Source organism: Drosophila willistoni, unplaced genomic scaffold, assembly GCF_018902025.1.
Source record: "Drosophila willistoni isolate 14030-0811.24 unplaced genomic scaffold, UCI_dwil_1.1 Seg531, whole genome shotgun sequence".
Lineage (NCBI taxonomy): Eukaryota > Metazoa > Arthropoda > Insecta > Diptera > Drosophilidae > Drosophila > Drosophila willistoni.
In genome coordinates, this window is record NW_025814459.1 from 1,666,234 (window position 1) to 1,680,371 (window position 14,138).

Below are 14,138 nucleotides of genomic sequence, written 5' to 3' on the forward strand. Positions count from 1 at the left end.
TTCGCACAGATGCACTCTCGCTCAGACCAATCTAGACTCTCCGCACCCTCTAGCTTTTCTATAGAAGTGGATCGTGTGAGCTCGGTTCCAAAAAAAAAATCAAGGTCAATTCGCCGTAGAAATAGTGTATGTCAAATAAATTTGTCAAGCTAGCAGATTTATAAAATTTAAACAGTGCACCCTAACAACTTAACTAAGTTTGGACGTCTTTGCAGATGTGTCCTTGACTTTCCATAGCCTGCACCATCGCTTTAAGAGTCTCCATGCATTTTCAAATTGATTCTTTTAGCTGTCTTAAATTTTGTATAGAATCAAGCCTCGTTAAACAGGAGTGACTCGTTTCTAACGCCTTGTACCAGTGTGGGTGTTGAGGTGACAGTTTCTTGTGTTTTAGCCTTCTGCTTTTCCAGTACTGTTCCTATAGAAGTGTCTGTAGTAAATCCATTTAGACTGACTGCTGTCATATTTGTTCCTACAGTGTAAGCTCTAGGTTTCTCTATAATTCTATCGCCTGTGTTCCTATAAGTTCGATAAAATTAATAACAATAATAATATTAAAATTAATAATTATAATAACAAAATTAATGAAAAATCTGAAAATGTTACTAGCCGCGCAACTGAATAATTATAACAAGTGCTACAGTAAAATGCGACTCAGAGTGCAAATCATGAAAGGAATGAAGTTATTAATGGAATTCTTTATTAAATTTATTTTTGGGTATTATTTACATTTTTGCAAATGGGATCATTAATATTAGTAATAAACGTTCAAGTTAATTAATTTAAATGAAATCCTTTTTCTTTAGTGGCTGTTAACAATCGTTCCTTCAATATTTCTTCAGTCGGATAATCAGGAAGCTTTAAATAATGAACACAAGTATTCACAGATGGATAACTTCCCTCTCCTGCATCAACCTTTCGAACGACTGTTAGCCTAGGGTGTAAGTTTGCAAACCCGCCTGGAGGCAGACTACTGCAACCGGTTATGAATTGAACAAAAGACTTACGCTCAGCTCCTGATAGACTCAGAAGAACGTTTACAAAGCGTAAAAATCCGGGGCTAAAAAAAAAATGAAGTTAAAGTTCAACATTATAATATAAAAAAAGAAAATACCTGTCTTTTGAATATCCCAATTTGGGTTCAGTATAAGCCATAATATCCTCCCGACTCCATTGGGGGTGTTGCTCGCCGCATAGCATCAGACGAGCTTCAGAAGGACAAAACGCAGCAAGCTTTTTTAAAGGAAACACTTTATTAAATCCATCTTTAAACGCTTTTAACTGATTTGCAATCCCATCCTGTAGTATATAACTTATAATCAAGTCGCAGTACACTTTCAGATTATGGATATTCACATCGATAGACGCTCCATTTGGCAATAACTCTATATGCCCATATTCATATATTGGTGAGCTTGGCGAATAGGTAAACGTAAGTGCCAAATCCTCTATCGATACTTCAATCCCAGACATTGTACATAGTTTAAGATCGTTTATGATTTTTTCTTTTTCTTCAAAATTTATAGAATTATCAAGTTCTATTGATTGCTTCCTCAATAACAAATTCTTTACCTCCATTAAAAATGTATATCGTGTCGGATCTATCTCTTTAAGATTTTCCAGATCTAAGATCCCACCAAACATGTTAAATTCAATATTTTCAGAAGAAGCATTTATCAGTTTAGAACAAGTGTCTACAAGTTCAGAATGCTCAGAAAGTACTTTCTGACAATTTTGCGATGACAGATGTTTATGACATAGTAACTGCAAAAACGATGTTGATAATGGCATGTCTACCAGCCTCATGTCTTGCAAGACTTTCGCAATAAAAACTCCAAAAAACCAGAAGTACTCACAGACATTTTTGCAGACTTCAGAGTTTTGTGGTAACGGCGCGGGAAAAAGACCATGATCACGAATATTTACGTAATATCCCACGGGTTTTGATTCCTCATTTACATTTTCTTTAAATTTAGTTGATTCGGGTCTATTAATTGATTCATTATCACACAACCACATACACAAGTCTGCTCGTTGTAGTTCTGCAGCCACCAAAGAGTAAAACTCGAGCGTTGGACCCAAACCAGTACCTTCTTCATCTAAGAATTCGACTTCAAGAACAGATTTTCGATCACAATGAGTTTTCATTACCTGCATTGCCCACTTTAGGAGGTCCTGATTTCGTGGGACTTTTACCCGTTCATGTTTAATGCGTCCAACTCGAAAATCAGGCTGATCATCACGACGGTTACTTAAGAGGGGCAGCCTTTGACGTTCAATCGTATTGTCTCTTTGCGATTGAAGACAAACGATACTGCGAGATGCGCCAAACGACGTACAGTTAAAATAAAGTTGTCTTGTTTCAAAGGGAAACAAAAATGGGCACGACTGATTTAACTCCTCACACCAACTAGGCAAAGCGTTACTTGATAGTACAAGAGGATCTTGTATTTGCTGCTGCAACTTGTTTGTGATTTTTTTGCTTATAAACAACTCTGGTGGTAAGACACAATCTTTGCTTTCACACCCTAATTTATTCTGATTAAGTGAGTTAATTTGTGTAAGCAACTCTAGGATCTCATCTACAGAGCACAGCGAATGCTCATTAGTGTTGATACCGCCATGCATTGGTGAGTTTGGGGAGAGTGTGGAGGCACCGCTTTTTGATGATATTTCAGATGTTTGATCCGATTCAAAACAAATGTTTTCACGAGTATCAGGCAAAACCTCTTTGTAAACAATTGTGTATGTTGGTTCCCATACTTTACGAAACTTGTCAACTTTATTTAACTGACTATTTTGAAGCAATTCTTGTATGTAACGGAATATTGTCCAATCAGCGTTATCTAATTCGATTTCAACATCAGGAACACCGCCTACGCCAGGACCTCGTAGTTTCAGACTAAGGTTTGGCTGTTTAACGTGGATATAACCGCTTTCATTTGAGTTTTCTATTTTGGAACCTGGCTTGAGTATCTCTAAGTCAGTTGTTTGATTAACGTTTGTTCGACCTGGTCTTGGATCAAATGCAGGAATTAATGCCGAAAACTGTCGTCTTAAAACGAACTCGTCGTCCCATGATTTCCGCTTGGTTACACCAACCAATCTGTTTTCTAAAGATTCATCATCCATGAATGTTAGCAGATTTCTGGATACCATTACTTGCAATAATGTATTTCCTACTTCCTCATATTCATCCTCATTTTCTTCCTCTTCATTGTCCTCGTCCATATCATCATCGTCGTCCAAATCTCCCAATAGCGCTGGTGCTCGGCAACTTTCCAAAAAGTCCTCCAAAGAAACTTGTTCACTATCGCTCGAAGTGGAAGTAAGACTCATGGTTAATGTGTGATTTATAGAAGATACAGGCTGTTGACTAGTGTTGCTACTTGTTCCATTTGGTGGTGCAGAGCCTCTTTCATTATTGGAAGACAAGCTTGGATAACTTTGCGCAGTACTTAATAACCCAGAATGAAAATTGCTTGACAAAGCCATCTTTACTAAACTGGTTACTGAATTGGGACCTTTAGCAAAAAACGAACTAGTACCAACATTTTGATTGCTAAGCTCATTAGTATTATTATGCACGTTAATAATTTGATTATCTTGGATGTTGGCACCTTGTGACGTACGACGACGCGCTATTGCACCAAATGTTTCTAGTAGTCCAGTATGTGCTGATACCTCTATAGTTGATGACACTTCAGATGCTGAGGTAGTAGCTAGATTTGGTACACTTATACTCATTTGATTGGAAACTGCTGCTACTTCAGATAACATTCCAGTATCCGCTATCTTGCCAACCTGACCATCAATTTTACTCTGCTGATTGGAAGTTGATGTACTAGAATTATCAATATTCCGAGTAAAAAGCTCATCCATTAAAACCACTATTTGGCTTTCGGGAAAACTCTTACAATTTGATTGAGGCTTAGTTTCAGTGTTTAATTTAAGGTTTTGTGATTTTGGAAAAGGATGGACTTCAGTAGAAAGAATATTGTTTGTATTTTTTCGTAGCATATCTACTCCATCATGTATTTTATCAATATTTTCAGCGTCTTCAGAAGAAAATTGTGATACTGATTCATCCCCTCGTAAACTTGCAGAACGCATGCTCATATGCAAACCCTTTGCCAAAATATTTCCCGTATTGTTGGCATTCATTTTATTGTTTTCCTCAATATGGGATATCGGTTTAATATTAGTTTCTCCAGAAACAGAACACGCGTCGGATACTATGGCTCTGGGTGTAGTAGATAAAACACTGCAAATATTTTCTTTAGTAATAACAGCTAGAGTAATATTTTCCGAAATAGTTGCTAAGTCAGAGTTAATTGCCGACATTGAATTATTTATTGCAGATAGATCTGATACATGTTCTAGCTCACGAATCAAAGGTGGTGCACAAGTTACTGCACTCTTTGAAGCTTGATTAGCGCAATGACTTTCTTGAAGTTTTATAGGAATATCTGTAGATGTTGTTTTTGCTGTTCTTTGATTAGAAGTTACTTGAGTCTTTCCTGATGCAAATACATTTTCTGTAATTGTCCCAACCGTATGTTTCCAAGCTAGATTATCAGCAGAAGTAGTTTGAATTGATGATTCATCAGAGTTCCGATTTTCTTCAGTTGCTTCAGGGAGAGATGGTGTTGAGATTGATTTTCGCGATGTGAGAGTACTGTTTTTTTCTGTTTTTTTGTTGTTCGAACTTAATCCCACTGGTGCAGCATAATTGCCTCCCTCAAATATAGAAAGATTTTCGCAGTTAGCTAATTTTAAATCGTACTTTCCTTCAGCACCCATTCGATAAGAATTTCGTACACCGTGATCCCATTTTACATCAATCCATCCATTATGTATTTCCCCAGTAATGGTTCCCTCAGAGAAGCCGTCTTGATCTTCCCAGCGCCAATCGACACCACGAACTACTCGTGCCCCAGCAGTTAAATGTTTTAGCTGTGCACGAATTTGTCGCCTTTCTCGTCTTATTTTAGCTTCCGCTTCTTTTACGCTTCTACCAATATCCTCACATACTCCTACAACTTTGCCATATATTTCAAATCCGCTTAAGCTAAGGTAATGAGTTTGTCCCGATGCGTTTCTACCGTTTTGTTGAATTCTTATATGCCGATAACCAACAGTTTCATCTGATGCACAAATAATAGGCCACGTCGCTGTACTGCCAGGTTCCACTAGACTTTTATCATCTACATGATTAATAAGAGTTATCCAAGTTAAGCCATCTCTGGATGATTGAAGAAGCCAATTCCTAAGGGCTGAACGCCCATATCCTCGGGCATGACGAAGACTATATGCATTGGGAATAATGTATACTCCGAGGTCTATTGAAAACCAAGCTTTTTTATTGTCCTTGGTGTGACAATTAAGGGAGACGCTGTCTCTTGAAAGAATATCTTCCAGTTTTCCGTACGGCAATACCTTTCCCTCTGAGCTAGTTACTTGGACTAATCCATATTGTGCTGGATTTACCCATTCGTAGGTTTTTGCGTTTGATCCAATGTAATACAACAAACCCTCTTCATCAAAATCAAAAGAATGAAGAAATGATAGTCCTGACTTACTTTCTCGCATAATTTTTAGATAAAAATATGTTGAGCGATCCATATCATACCATTGCTTTGCAACCATCTTAAGCAAGTATTTAGTTAGCTGACCAACCGTAGCTAGAGGTTCCATTTTTAAAGTTCGACCCGTTCGATCGAAAAGAGTACTTTCACACGCAGCACGTTCTAATCTAAAACGAATTCTTTTTTGTAAAATTTGTAATCCATATCCGGCGCCGACAGCGTCATATAAATATATCGGCAGCTTTTCAGTGCTTTCTAAAACAGCAATTAGTTTATGCAATAAAATAGTTGCAGTACTTTTAGAATTTATGTGGCTTGGTCTGGAGTCATTATTACCAAGCAAAATACATTTTTTAAAAACTGCTATGCGTTGTTTATGCATTTCATTTAATTTCCATTGTGAGAAGTTACCATGCCAGTCATTTTTTGATAAAACAGACAGTAATACTTGAACTAGACCAGATGAATGCATTTCATATGCACTTACGATGCCATCTTCCTGCAGCAACTGTGAAAGGTCGTTTAGAGCAGTAGATAAAGTTTTTGACCAGTTGGAAGTTGATGATTCCTTTTGCTCCTTCATTGAAAGCCCAACTCGCCCAACAATTGAACTAAGCTTAGCAACGGACCCCCGCGTTATAATTTGAGCTGATTTAAAGTACTTATTGTATATTTCACGTGAGAGATTCCAAACATGCAACTTTTGAACATCTGTTTTTGATTTAAGCCGTTTTTTTTTACATGTTGTCCATCCTGAAGAAAAATCTGGACCCAATACTGTTTCTGCCGAGAAGGTATGCTTTGTACCTCTGTTACTTTCGAAAATAAATCCTGGAAGGTCATCTTGTAGTATGGTCACTTGGTGGCCTTCAGTGTTATGAATTTGTAGTTGGTTCGGTTTATGGGATTGTAACACCCAATTTCCTACAACTAACCGCAATACAGAAGCTGTAGGTAGTATAGGCTGTGATATCATTCCTGGGCTTACACTGGAGCGAGCACGCAAAAGTTTTTCAAGAAACTCGCCCCGGTTTTCTGTAATGTAAAAATGTATCATAATATAAATAAATCATTATTTATGAAGAAACACAACTAAAATACTTTTGGTAATCTTTTAGAATCAGCTCTATGAATTTCATATCGCGGTGAAGAATTAGTATGAATAAACAGTTGGAATAGTTGGAAATTCAGTTAGTTGGTTTTAAAAGCCTTTACAATTTTTGATTTTATTATTATACCCTTGCGGAGGGTATTATAAAATTGGTCAGATGTTTGTAACGCCCAGAAAGAGACGTTTCCCACCCGATATAGTATATACATATATTCTTTATCAGCATGAGAAGCTGAGTCGATATATCCATGTCCGGTTGTCCGTCCGCCGGTGCGTATGCGTTTTACTCAGTTATTTTAAGAGCTATTGGGATGAAACTTGGTATTTGAGCAACTTATAACTCGGGTAAGATAAAGTATGAAAATCATCAGGAGCGGACCACTATATCATATAGTCCTAGAAGAAACATAGGTGAAGAAATTGGAGTATCCCCATGAAATTTACCAATATGATAGTATTGGATATAAAACCTTAGATTCCAAAATTTGAATCTGATCGGATAAATAAAACACAAGATATAAATCGGCTAAATCGCTGCAGGTAGCGCTGCTCGTTGCCTGCTACGTCATAATCACATCAACAGAGCACATGCATACAAAGGTCGACCTGGTACATGACTCTAGAGACACTCAATCGAGCTGCATGGGCACAGACAGAAAAGGTTAAGGCTAGCGCATTGTGTGTGATGAAAGAGACCACCTTGTGAAATATTGTAAAAATCCTAGGAAGCGCTACGTCTGTGTAGCAAACGGAAGCGAAAACACTGACCATCTTCATGGATCTATCCAGTTTCATAGAAACCAGGTCAACTAAGGTTCATTAGTCTTAAATTCATCGGAGCCAAACAGCTGCAGCACTGCTGCCACAAATCATGAATGAACAAAAATGCAACGTGTCAGTCATAAGTGAGCAGAATCGTTATACGCCAACCACCGGCAAGTGGCGTGAAGAGCTATCGAAAACTGATGCCATTTGGATTCCTGGGACCAGCGGCTTTCAAGTTAAATCAAGTGGCAGCAAAAATGGTGTTCTGTGGGCAAACACGGAATGATATACTTTTATAAGCTGCTACCTAACACACATTTTGGCGAATTTAATATACCATTACACCCTAAGGGTGTATGGTATAAAAATGGGTCTTCCAAAGAGAATTAGCTGCTGAGCTTTCCGATCAGAATAGCAACTTTTTGCAGTCGAGCAAATGTCTGCTGACAGTGCACTTGCCTTTTTATTAAAAAATGGATTTACAAATGCAACATGAAGTCTTGGAAACACTTCCCAACTTGGTACATTGCAAACTAATTTTCAGCTATGGTTCGTCCGGACAGAGTGTAAACAAGCAGCGACAGTTCACTGTTTGTCACTACAATTGTTCCATTAAAATTAATAAATGAGACACAAAAAATAGTTTAGATTAATAAGGCTTAAAAATCGAATTCAAGGAAAGTACCGAGCTCATATTGTTTAATGAAAGACGTTAGTATTTCTTGAATTTATTAAATGTTTATTTATTTATATGTAAACAGGCACTAACACATAAACCAGTGACTTAAAGTTGTCGCAACCAACACATAAATTGGGTGGACCTAGGAGTGAGATTACAAAGGTAGAGATGGGGGCCAAAGACACAGCGATGCTCATCCGATGTAGCTACAATTGGTATCTGCATTATAAGAATAATGCATTTCTTTTATAGTACAAAATAGCGAGCTCACCAGTGCATAGTTCGACATAGTGTTAGGTCAGCAAAGTACGTCTTTATTGATAATAGCTAACCATAGCAGCTTAATTAGCTAGGTCTTTATTGTTTAATGCTGACCATATCAGATCTACTATGACTGATGAGCCGTCGATATCTATAATCGGGTTACAATTTACCCGATACAATTACGGTTGTTCTATATTATAATTGTCTTAATGTTATCTTATTTTATATAATCTAAACACCAACATACTCCGGCCGTTGAACACCTGTTCAATGTTATCCAACGTTGACCGCAAAATTGCTGGGGGCTGGGCTTACTGCAGCAGGAGTCGGTATGGGATTGACGATCCTCACGGTTGTCTGCTCTGGACCACTGTGTCTTGGGGGTTGTTAGCATCTTCTTAATCCATATACCATCACAAGAACCAATGGTATTGTTAGCGCTACGTAGGAGACGATAACATGGTGAGCCGGCTGGCTGGGGTCTTCTGGTAATTTCCAGTTTTGCTTAGTTTCCAGTTTTCCTTGAATGTTGCTTAGTTCATCGTAGCTTAGCTGCATCTTTGTGAAATGTGTTGTTGTTGGCGCTACTTTTGTTGGGCCAATGTTGAAGTTGCCAAATCGGACATATAACAATTTCATTGTGTCTGTCGTAGTTATACGGTGACCTGTTATTCGTATAGCAGAACTCCTTGCTGTACACGTCGGGTCTAGAGTTAACAATCCAGTCTTCTTAATAGTGACACCTTGTATATTATCGTCACAGGTCACTGCGAGTTCAATTGGTCTAGTGGTGGCAAAAATCCACTGATTTTTGTGATACATGTCGTACCACACGAATGACCTGTTTGTGTGTTGTATTTGACAAGTTGATGGTTTTTGTGTTTTTGAATAGCTGGAACTCACAGTTGCTATTAGCCGTAAACGTCGTTTGTTTATCAAAACAAATATATTGCTCGTTGTTGAGCTGATGGCATTGTTCCAAATCGGATCTTGAGAGCTCAATGTATTGATTGTGTTCCTTGTTGACAGCAATGATGGGAATTTTAATGTTCATGATTACAATCCCATGAGTTCCGATTGCTGGAATGGGTACCAGGTTATACAGTTGCACTGCCTGCGTTGCCACTAACGGAAACGTGACCTTAAATATCACATGATTGTTTGCGATTGTGCCTTGTGCCTTCATTAAGCCATATAATTGCAAGACGTCGTTATCTGGAACTGGCAAATCCAAACCAAACGGAAGATGTCTCTTCAGTTGGTTCAGATGTTCCCGAAGCTGGCCTGGTGATAGTAGTAACGGGCTTATTTTGCTATGATGGGCATCTGTAAATACTCGAGAAATTCTGGTTTGAATTCGGTGCAAATTCCCTGCAATAACTGTCATCTGCCTTTACCGCATTGTCCTGGACCTTGGTCATGTCGTTTATTTGTTGTTCCATTAGTTTCATCTGATTTTCAATCGTGGCATCGTCTCGCTTAATGATATTTATCGTTGAGTCAATTACAGATGTCTGATTTTGCAGCAAGTTCAATAAGTAGTCCAAATAAGCCGTTCGCAATATTCCCTATTCTATCTAAAGGCGATCGTCGTTGGCGTTCTATGTGAAGGAGATCATTTCCTGTCCGTAGCTCTGAGTTGACATGCTCGAAGTGCCTCTGCATTGCGGTGCATGCCTCTGGAACCTTTACTACTCCGTCTGAAAATGTCTTCTGGTCGGCCCAATATGGTTCGAGATCGTAAAATGCCACAATAGTCCAGTCAGACGTTGCCATCCTTCCTGTGCCACTGGAAATACTTTCTGTAATACTTTCATAGTATATGCCTGGTTTGGGGTTGAATCGAGTTATATTAGTTCTTTGAGCAAATGCTATAGGAAGTAACAACAGCGTTAGGCAGATCGACATTGCCAGCGGTGGCAGACCGACCGACAAACGTCTTTTTGTCTCTGGTTCTGCGGTGACCTAGATACCACGGTCTTCTTGGGAACTCGATTCTGTGTCATCTGCCTTCATTTTACGTTTTATCGCCGTCTCTCTAAGCAAGGGAGCCAATTTATAGATAGCCCGCTTGTAGGTGCCTTTGGCTGTTTTAACGTCTACCACGCAGACGTATCCATCCAGGCCTGGATATAATTTAACAATTCGTCCAATTGGCTACTGCAATTGGCACATTATCCTCCTTTAGAATTACCATCATGCCTTCTTTGACATTGTTATATGGTTTTTTCCGTTTGGATGTACCCTGCAATTCTTGTAAGTACTCTTGAGACCATTGTGTCCAGAATGCATGCTTAGGCCGTTGCACTAATTCCCATTGCTCTGGAATCGATCGCTGTGTTATTGGCTCTGCATCTGGTTGGGCTACTAATGCTTCTCCAATCAATAAGTGGCCTGGGGTTAGAGCTGTTAAGTCGTTGGGATCGTCTGAGTTTGGCGTTAACGGACGAGAGTTCAGCACTGCTTCAACATTGACAATGATGTTAGACAGTTGTTCGAACGTTAAGTTTGCTGTCGATACGTTTTTCAACAGTAAATGCTTAGCGGACTTTACCGCAGCTTCCCATAATCCTCCGAAATGTGGAGACCGTGGTGGTATGAACTTAAATTGCACTCCTTTTTGATTGCAAAATTCCTTGATACTAACTGCTGCCGTTTCTGAGTGTATTGTATCGGTCAGCTCCTTAAGTTGGTTGTCTGCTCCAACAAAGTTTGTTGCATTATCGCAGTATAATGTCTGGCATCTTTCTCTGCGCCCAATAAAGCGCTGAAGCGCGCCCACAAATGAGGAGGTGGACAGGACTTCAACCAACTTCAAGTGTACTGCCTTGGTTGCAAAGCATACAAATACTGCAATGTAAGCTTTGTCGGGACGTTTTCCTCGAACCTTATGGTGGATCCAGAATGGTCCACAATAGTCTACTCCGGCATTGAGAAAGGGTCTATTCTTGTTCTTGACTTGTTTAAAGAACTGAGGCCGGTAGTTGGTGCATACTACGCAGTCCTGGATCACATTCCGGACCATCGGTTTCACCTTAATGATGTGGTACTGTTGCCGAGCTATTCCGCGTAGTGCCCCATGTCCACAATGAAGATTCTCTTCATAAAGTTTCCGTAGTATCATTTTTACCACCGGATCATTATACGGCATGAGATATGGATTGTTTCCGTTGATACTGGTGCTTGTTGTAGCCGAGTTGCTACGCGTATTAGTGACAATGTTGCCACCGTGCTTTTGCGATCTATGGGTTGATCAGGTCGTTTCTTTAAGTGCCTAATGATTAGTCTAAGTGCTTGGTCCAAGTCTTCCAATTCTAACAGAGCCGTTGGTTTCCTGTTCTGCTTGTGACAAAACATTAGCATATACGCCACTAGTCGCTGTAGCCGGTAAAACGAATTTCTGTGATTTACCGTATATATCCGTTCACTCTTGTTGTTTGCAGTGGCAGTCACCATGCTGAATACCTTGGTTTTCTTCTCAGCGGTATCTATCGTGTACTGTAGGCTTAAATGGTGCTGGCCAGCCACGTTGTGGTCCATGCAAAAATAATGGTCCATACAACCATAATGTATGTGTGCTAAGCTGGGCTGCTGATATGCCTCGAGACAGAACATTAGCTGCGTTGAGCGCTGATGACACATGACGCCATTGCCTTGGATGTGATACTGCGTGTATTTTGGTCAACCGATTAGCCACAAACGTGTGGAAATGTGATGTCCGTGAATTAATCCACGAGAGTACTACTGTTGAGTCTGACCAGAGAAATGATTCCACACTTTCTGATCCTAATTGGAGATCCTGTTGAACTCTATCCGTGAGTTCAGCTCCAAGTACAGCTGCACATAGTTCCAGCCGGGGCAGTGTCTTCTTTTCAAGGGGAGTCACCGAAATTTGGCCATTTTAATAGGTTGATCGGATATAAACTGCCGCTCTATACGCCTTTTCTGATGCATCAACAAACGTATGCAGTTCCTATGTAGTGGGGACCTTGCCATTAAAAATATGCCTTGGAATTTTCATGTGGTTTAGTGCGTGTACATCCTCTCGATAAGCTTCCCATTGCTTCTCCAAATACGGCGATAGGTCACCATCCATCTCAATTCGTTCGGTAGCAACATGTTGAAGAAACATTTTCGCTTTTACCACTACCGGTGCGAACAGTCCTAGAGGATCGAAGATTTGACCGAGTTCAGATAGCACCACTCGTCTGGTTATTCCTTTTGTATGTCTTTGAGCCTTTCCACATAATTGGTTTTTGGGTGCCCATATGATTCCCAATGTTTTGACACTTGTTTCTTCCAGTGTGTCACCGAGATTGATGTCAGCAATCGTATCTTCCTTTGGAATTTCCTTTAGAAGTTGAATGCTATTTGAACACCATTTTCGTAAGTTGAAACCCTTAAATATCAAGATTTCTAGAAGCTTTTGTCTTATTTGCAGGGCTTCTGGTAAACTGCCTGCTCCTGTGAGATAATCATCAACATAAAAGTCATTTTTTAATGCTGATGCTCCAGACGACAATTTTTCCATGTTTTTCAGTGCCAAATATTCCAGACACTTCGTCGCTAAATATGGGGCTGACGTGGTTCCATAAGTTACCGTTTTTAAACGATAAAACTTTAGTTCTTGACTTGGATCCTCTCTCCACACAATCATCTGATGGAATTGATCGGCAGGGTTTATCCAAACTTGACGATACATTTTTTCAATATCTGCCGTGAACACATATTTGTGTGTCCTGAACCGCAGAAGAATTGAGGAGAGTTGACTCTGTACAACTGGTCCAGGATATAAAATGTCGTTCAGTGATTTTCCTGATGACGTTTTGCATGATGCATCAAATACCACTCTTAGCTTGATGGTCCTTTCTGGTTTTAGTGCACAATGATGCGGTATAAAGTAATGGTTCTTGGGAATTTGTTCTACCATTACCTGCTTCATATGTCCAAGCATGATGCATCAAATACCACTCTCAGCTTGGTGGTACTTTCTGGTTTTAGTGCACAATGATGCGGTATAAAGTAATGGTTCTTGGGAATTTGTTCTACCATTACCTGCTTCATATGTCCAAGCTGTTCATATTCTGACATAAATTTTACATACTCCTTTTTTATGTCAGGGTTCATTCGCCTCTCTAACGACATGAATCTTCTTATGGCTACTTCCCGAGATTCTCCAAGAGATGAAGCCTCTTCAGCAAATGGAAGCTTTACAATTAGTAGATTGTCCGCCGCCGTGTGTAGGTTAATCGAGGAAGAATTTTTCACAATACTCTTCCTCCGGACTCCTGTACCTTTTTATTGGCTTTAGTGTGTCTAGCTGCCAAAATCTTTCTAGTGATTCCTCTGGATTCGTCATGCATACCATACATGTGATTGAAGCTGACGTTGACATATTAATCTGCCAGCAATAATCCATCCAAACTCTGAGTTTTGTAATGTTGGAAGGTTTCGATTGCTCCGTCTTCTTTCTGGTAGCAGTATAGCATAATGATCATCAGCTCCCAACAGCATATCAATTTTTCCTGGTTTATCAAATGATGGGTCCGCTAATTGAATGTTGTCTGGTAATGTGACTTTCTGCGTTATTTGTTCTGTGAGATACTGTTTGTCCCAGATGCTGTTGCGAATGTCTTCCTTGGATTTAGTTTTTCAATGCTGCGATTTTCGTTTCTTGGTTTCCCAATCGCCTCTAATGTTAGGAAGCGCTGTTCCAAGAAGGATAGGATGT

The 14,138-nt window shown here is 39.5% G+C and overlaps 1 protein-coding gene across 1 annotated transcript in view; it reads right to left on the reverse strand.

The window, feature by feature from the left end:
* Positions 1-678: 678 nt before the first annotated feature.
* The window catches only part of LOC6653305 (E3 ubiquitin-protein ligase Ufd4), a 79,008-nt gene continuing 65,548 nt past the window's right edge, over positions 679-14,138 (reverse strand). Inside the window, exons 6-7 of the mRNA XM_002075644.4 lie at positions 1,115-6,623; positions 679-1,060 (exon numbers count right to left, since the gene is read on the reverse strand). Coding sequence (XP_002075680.2) covers positions 778-1,060; positions 1,115-6,623 — 5,792 coding nt within the window. The 3' untranslated portion in view covers positions 679-777. The remainder of the gene's footprint in view (positions 1,061-1,114; positions 6,624-14,138) is intronic.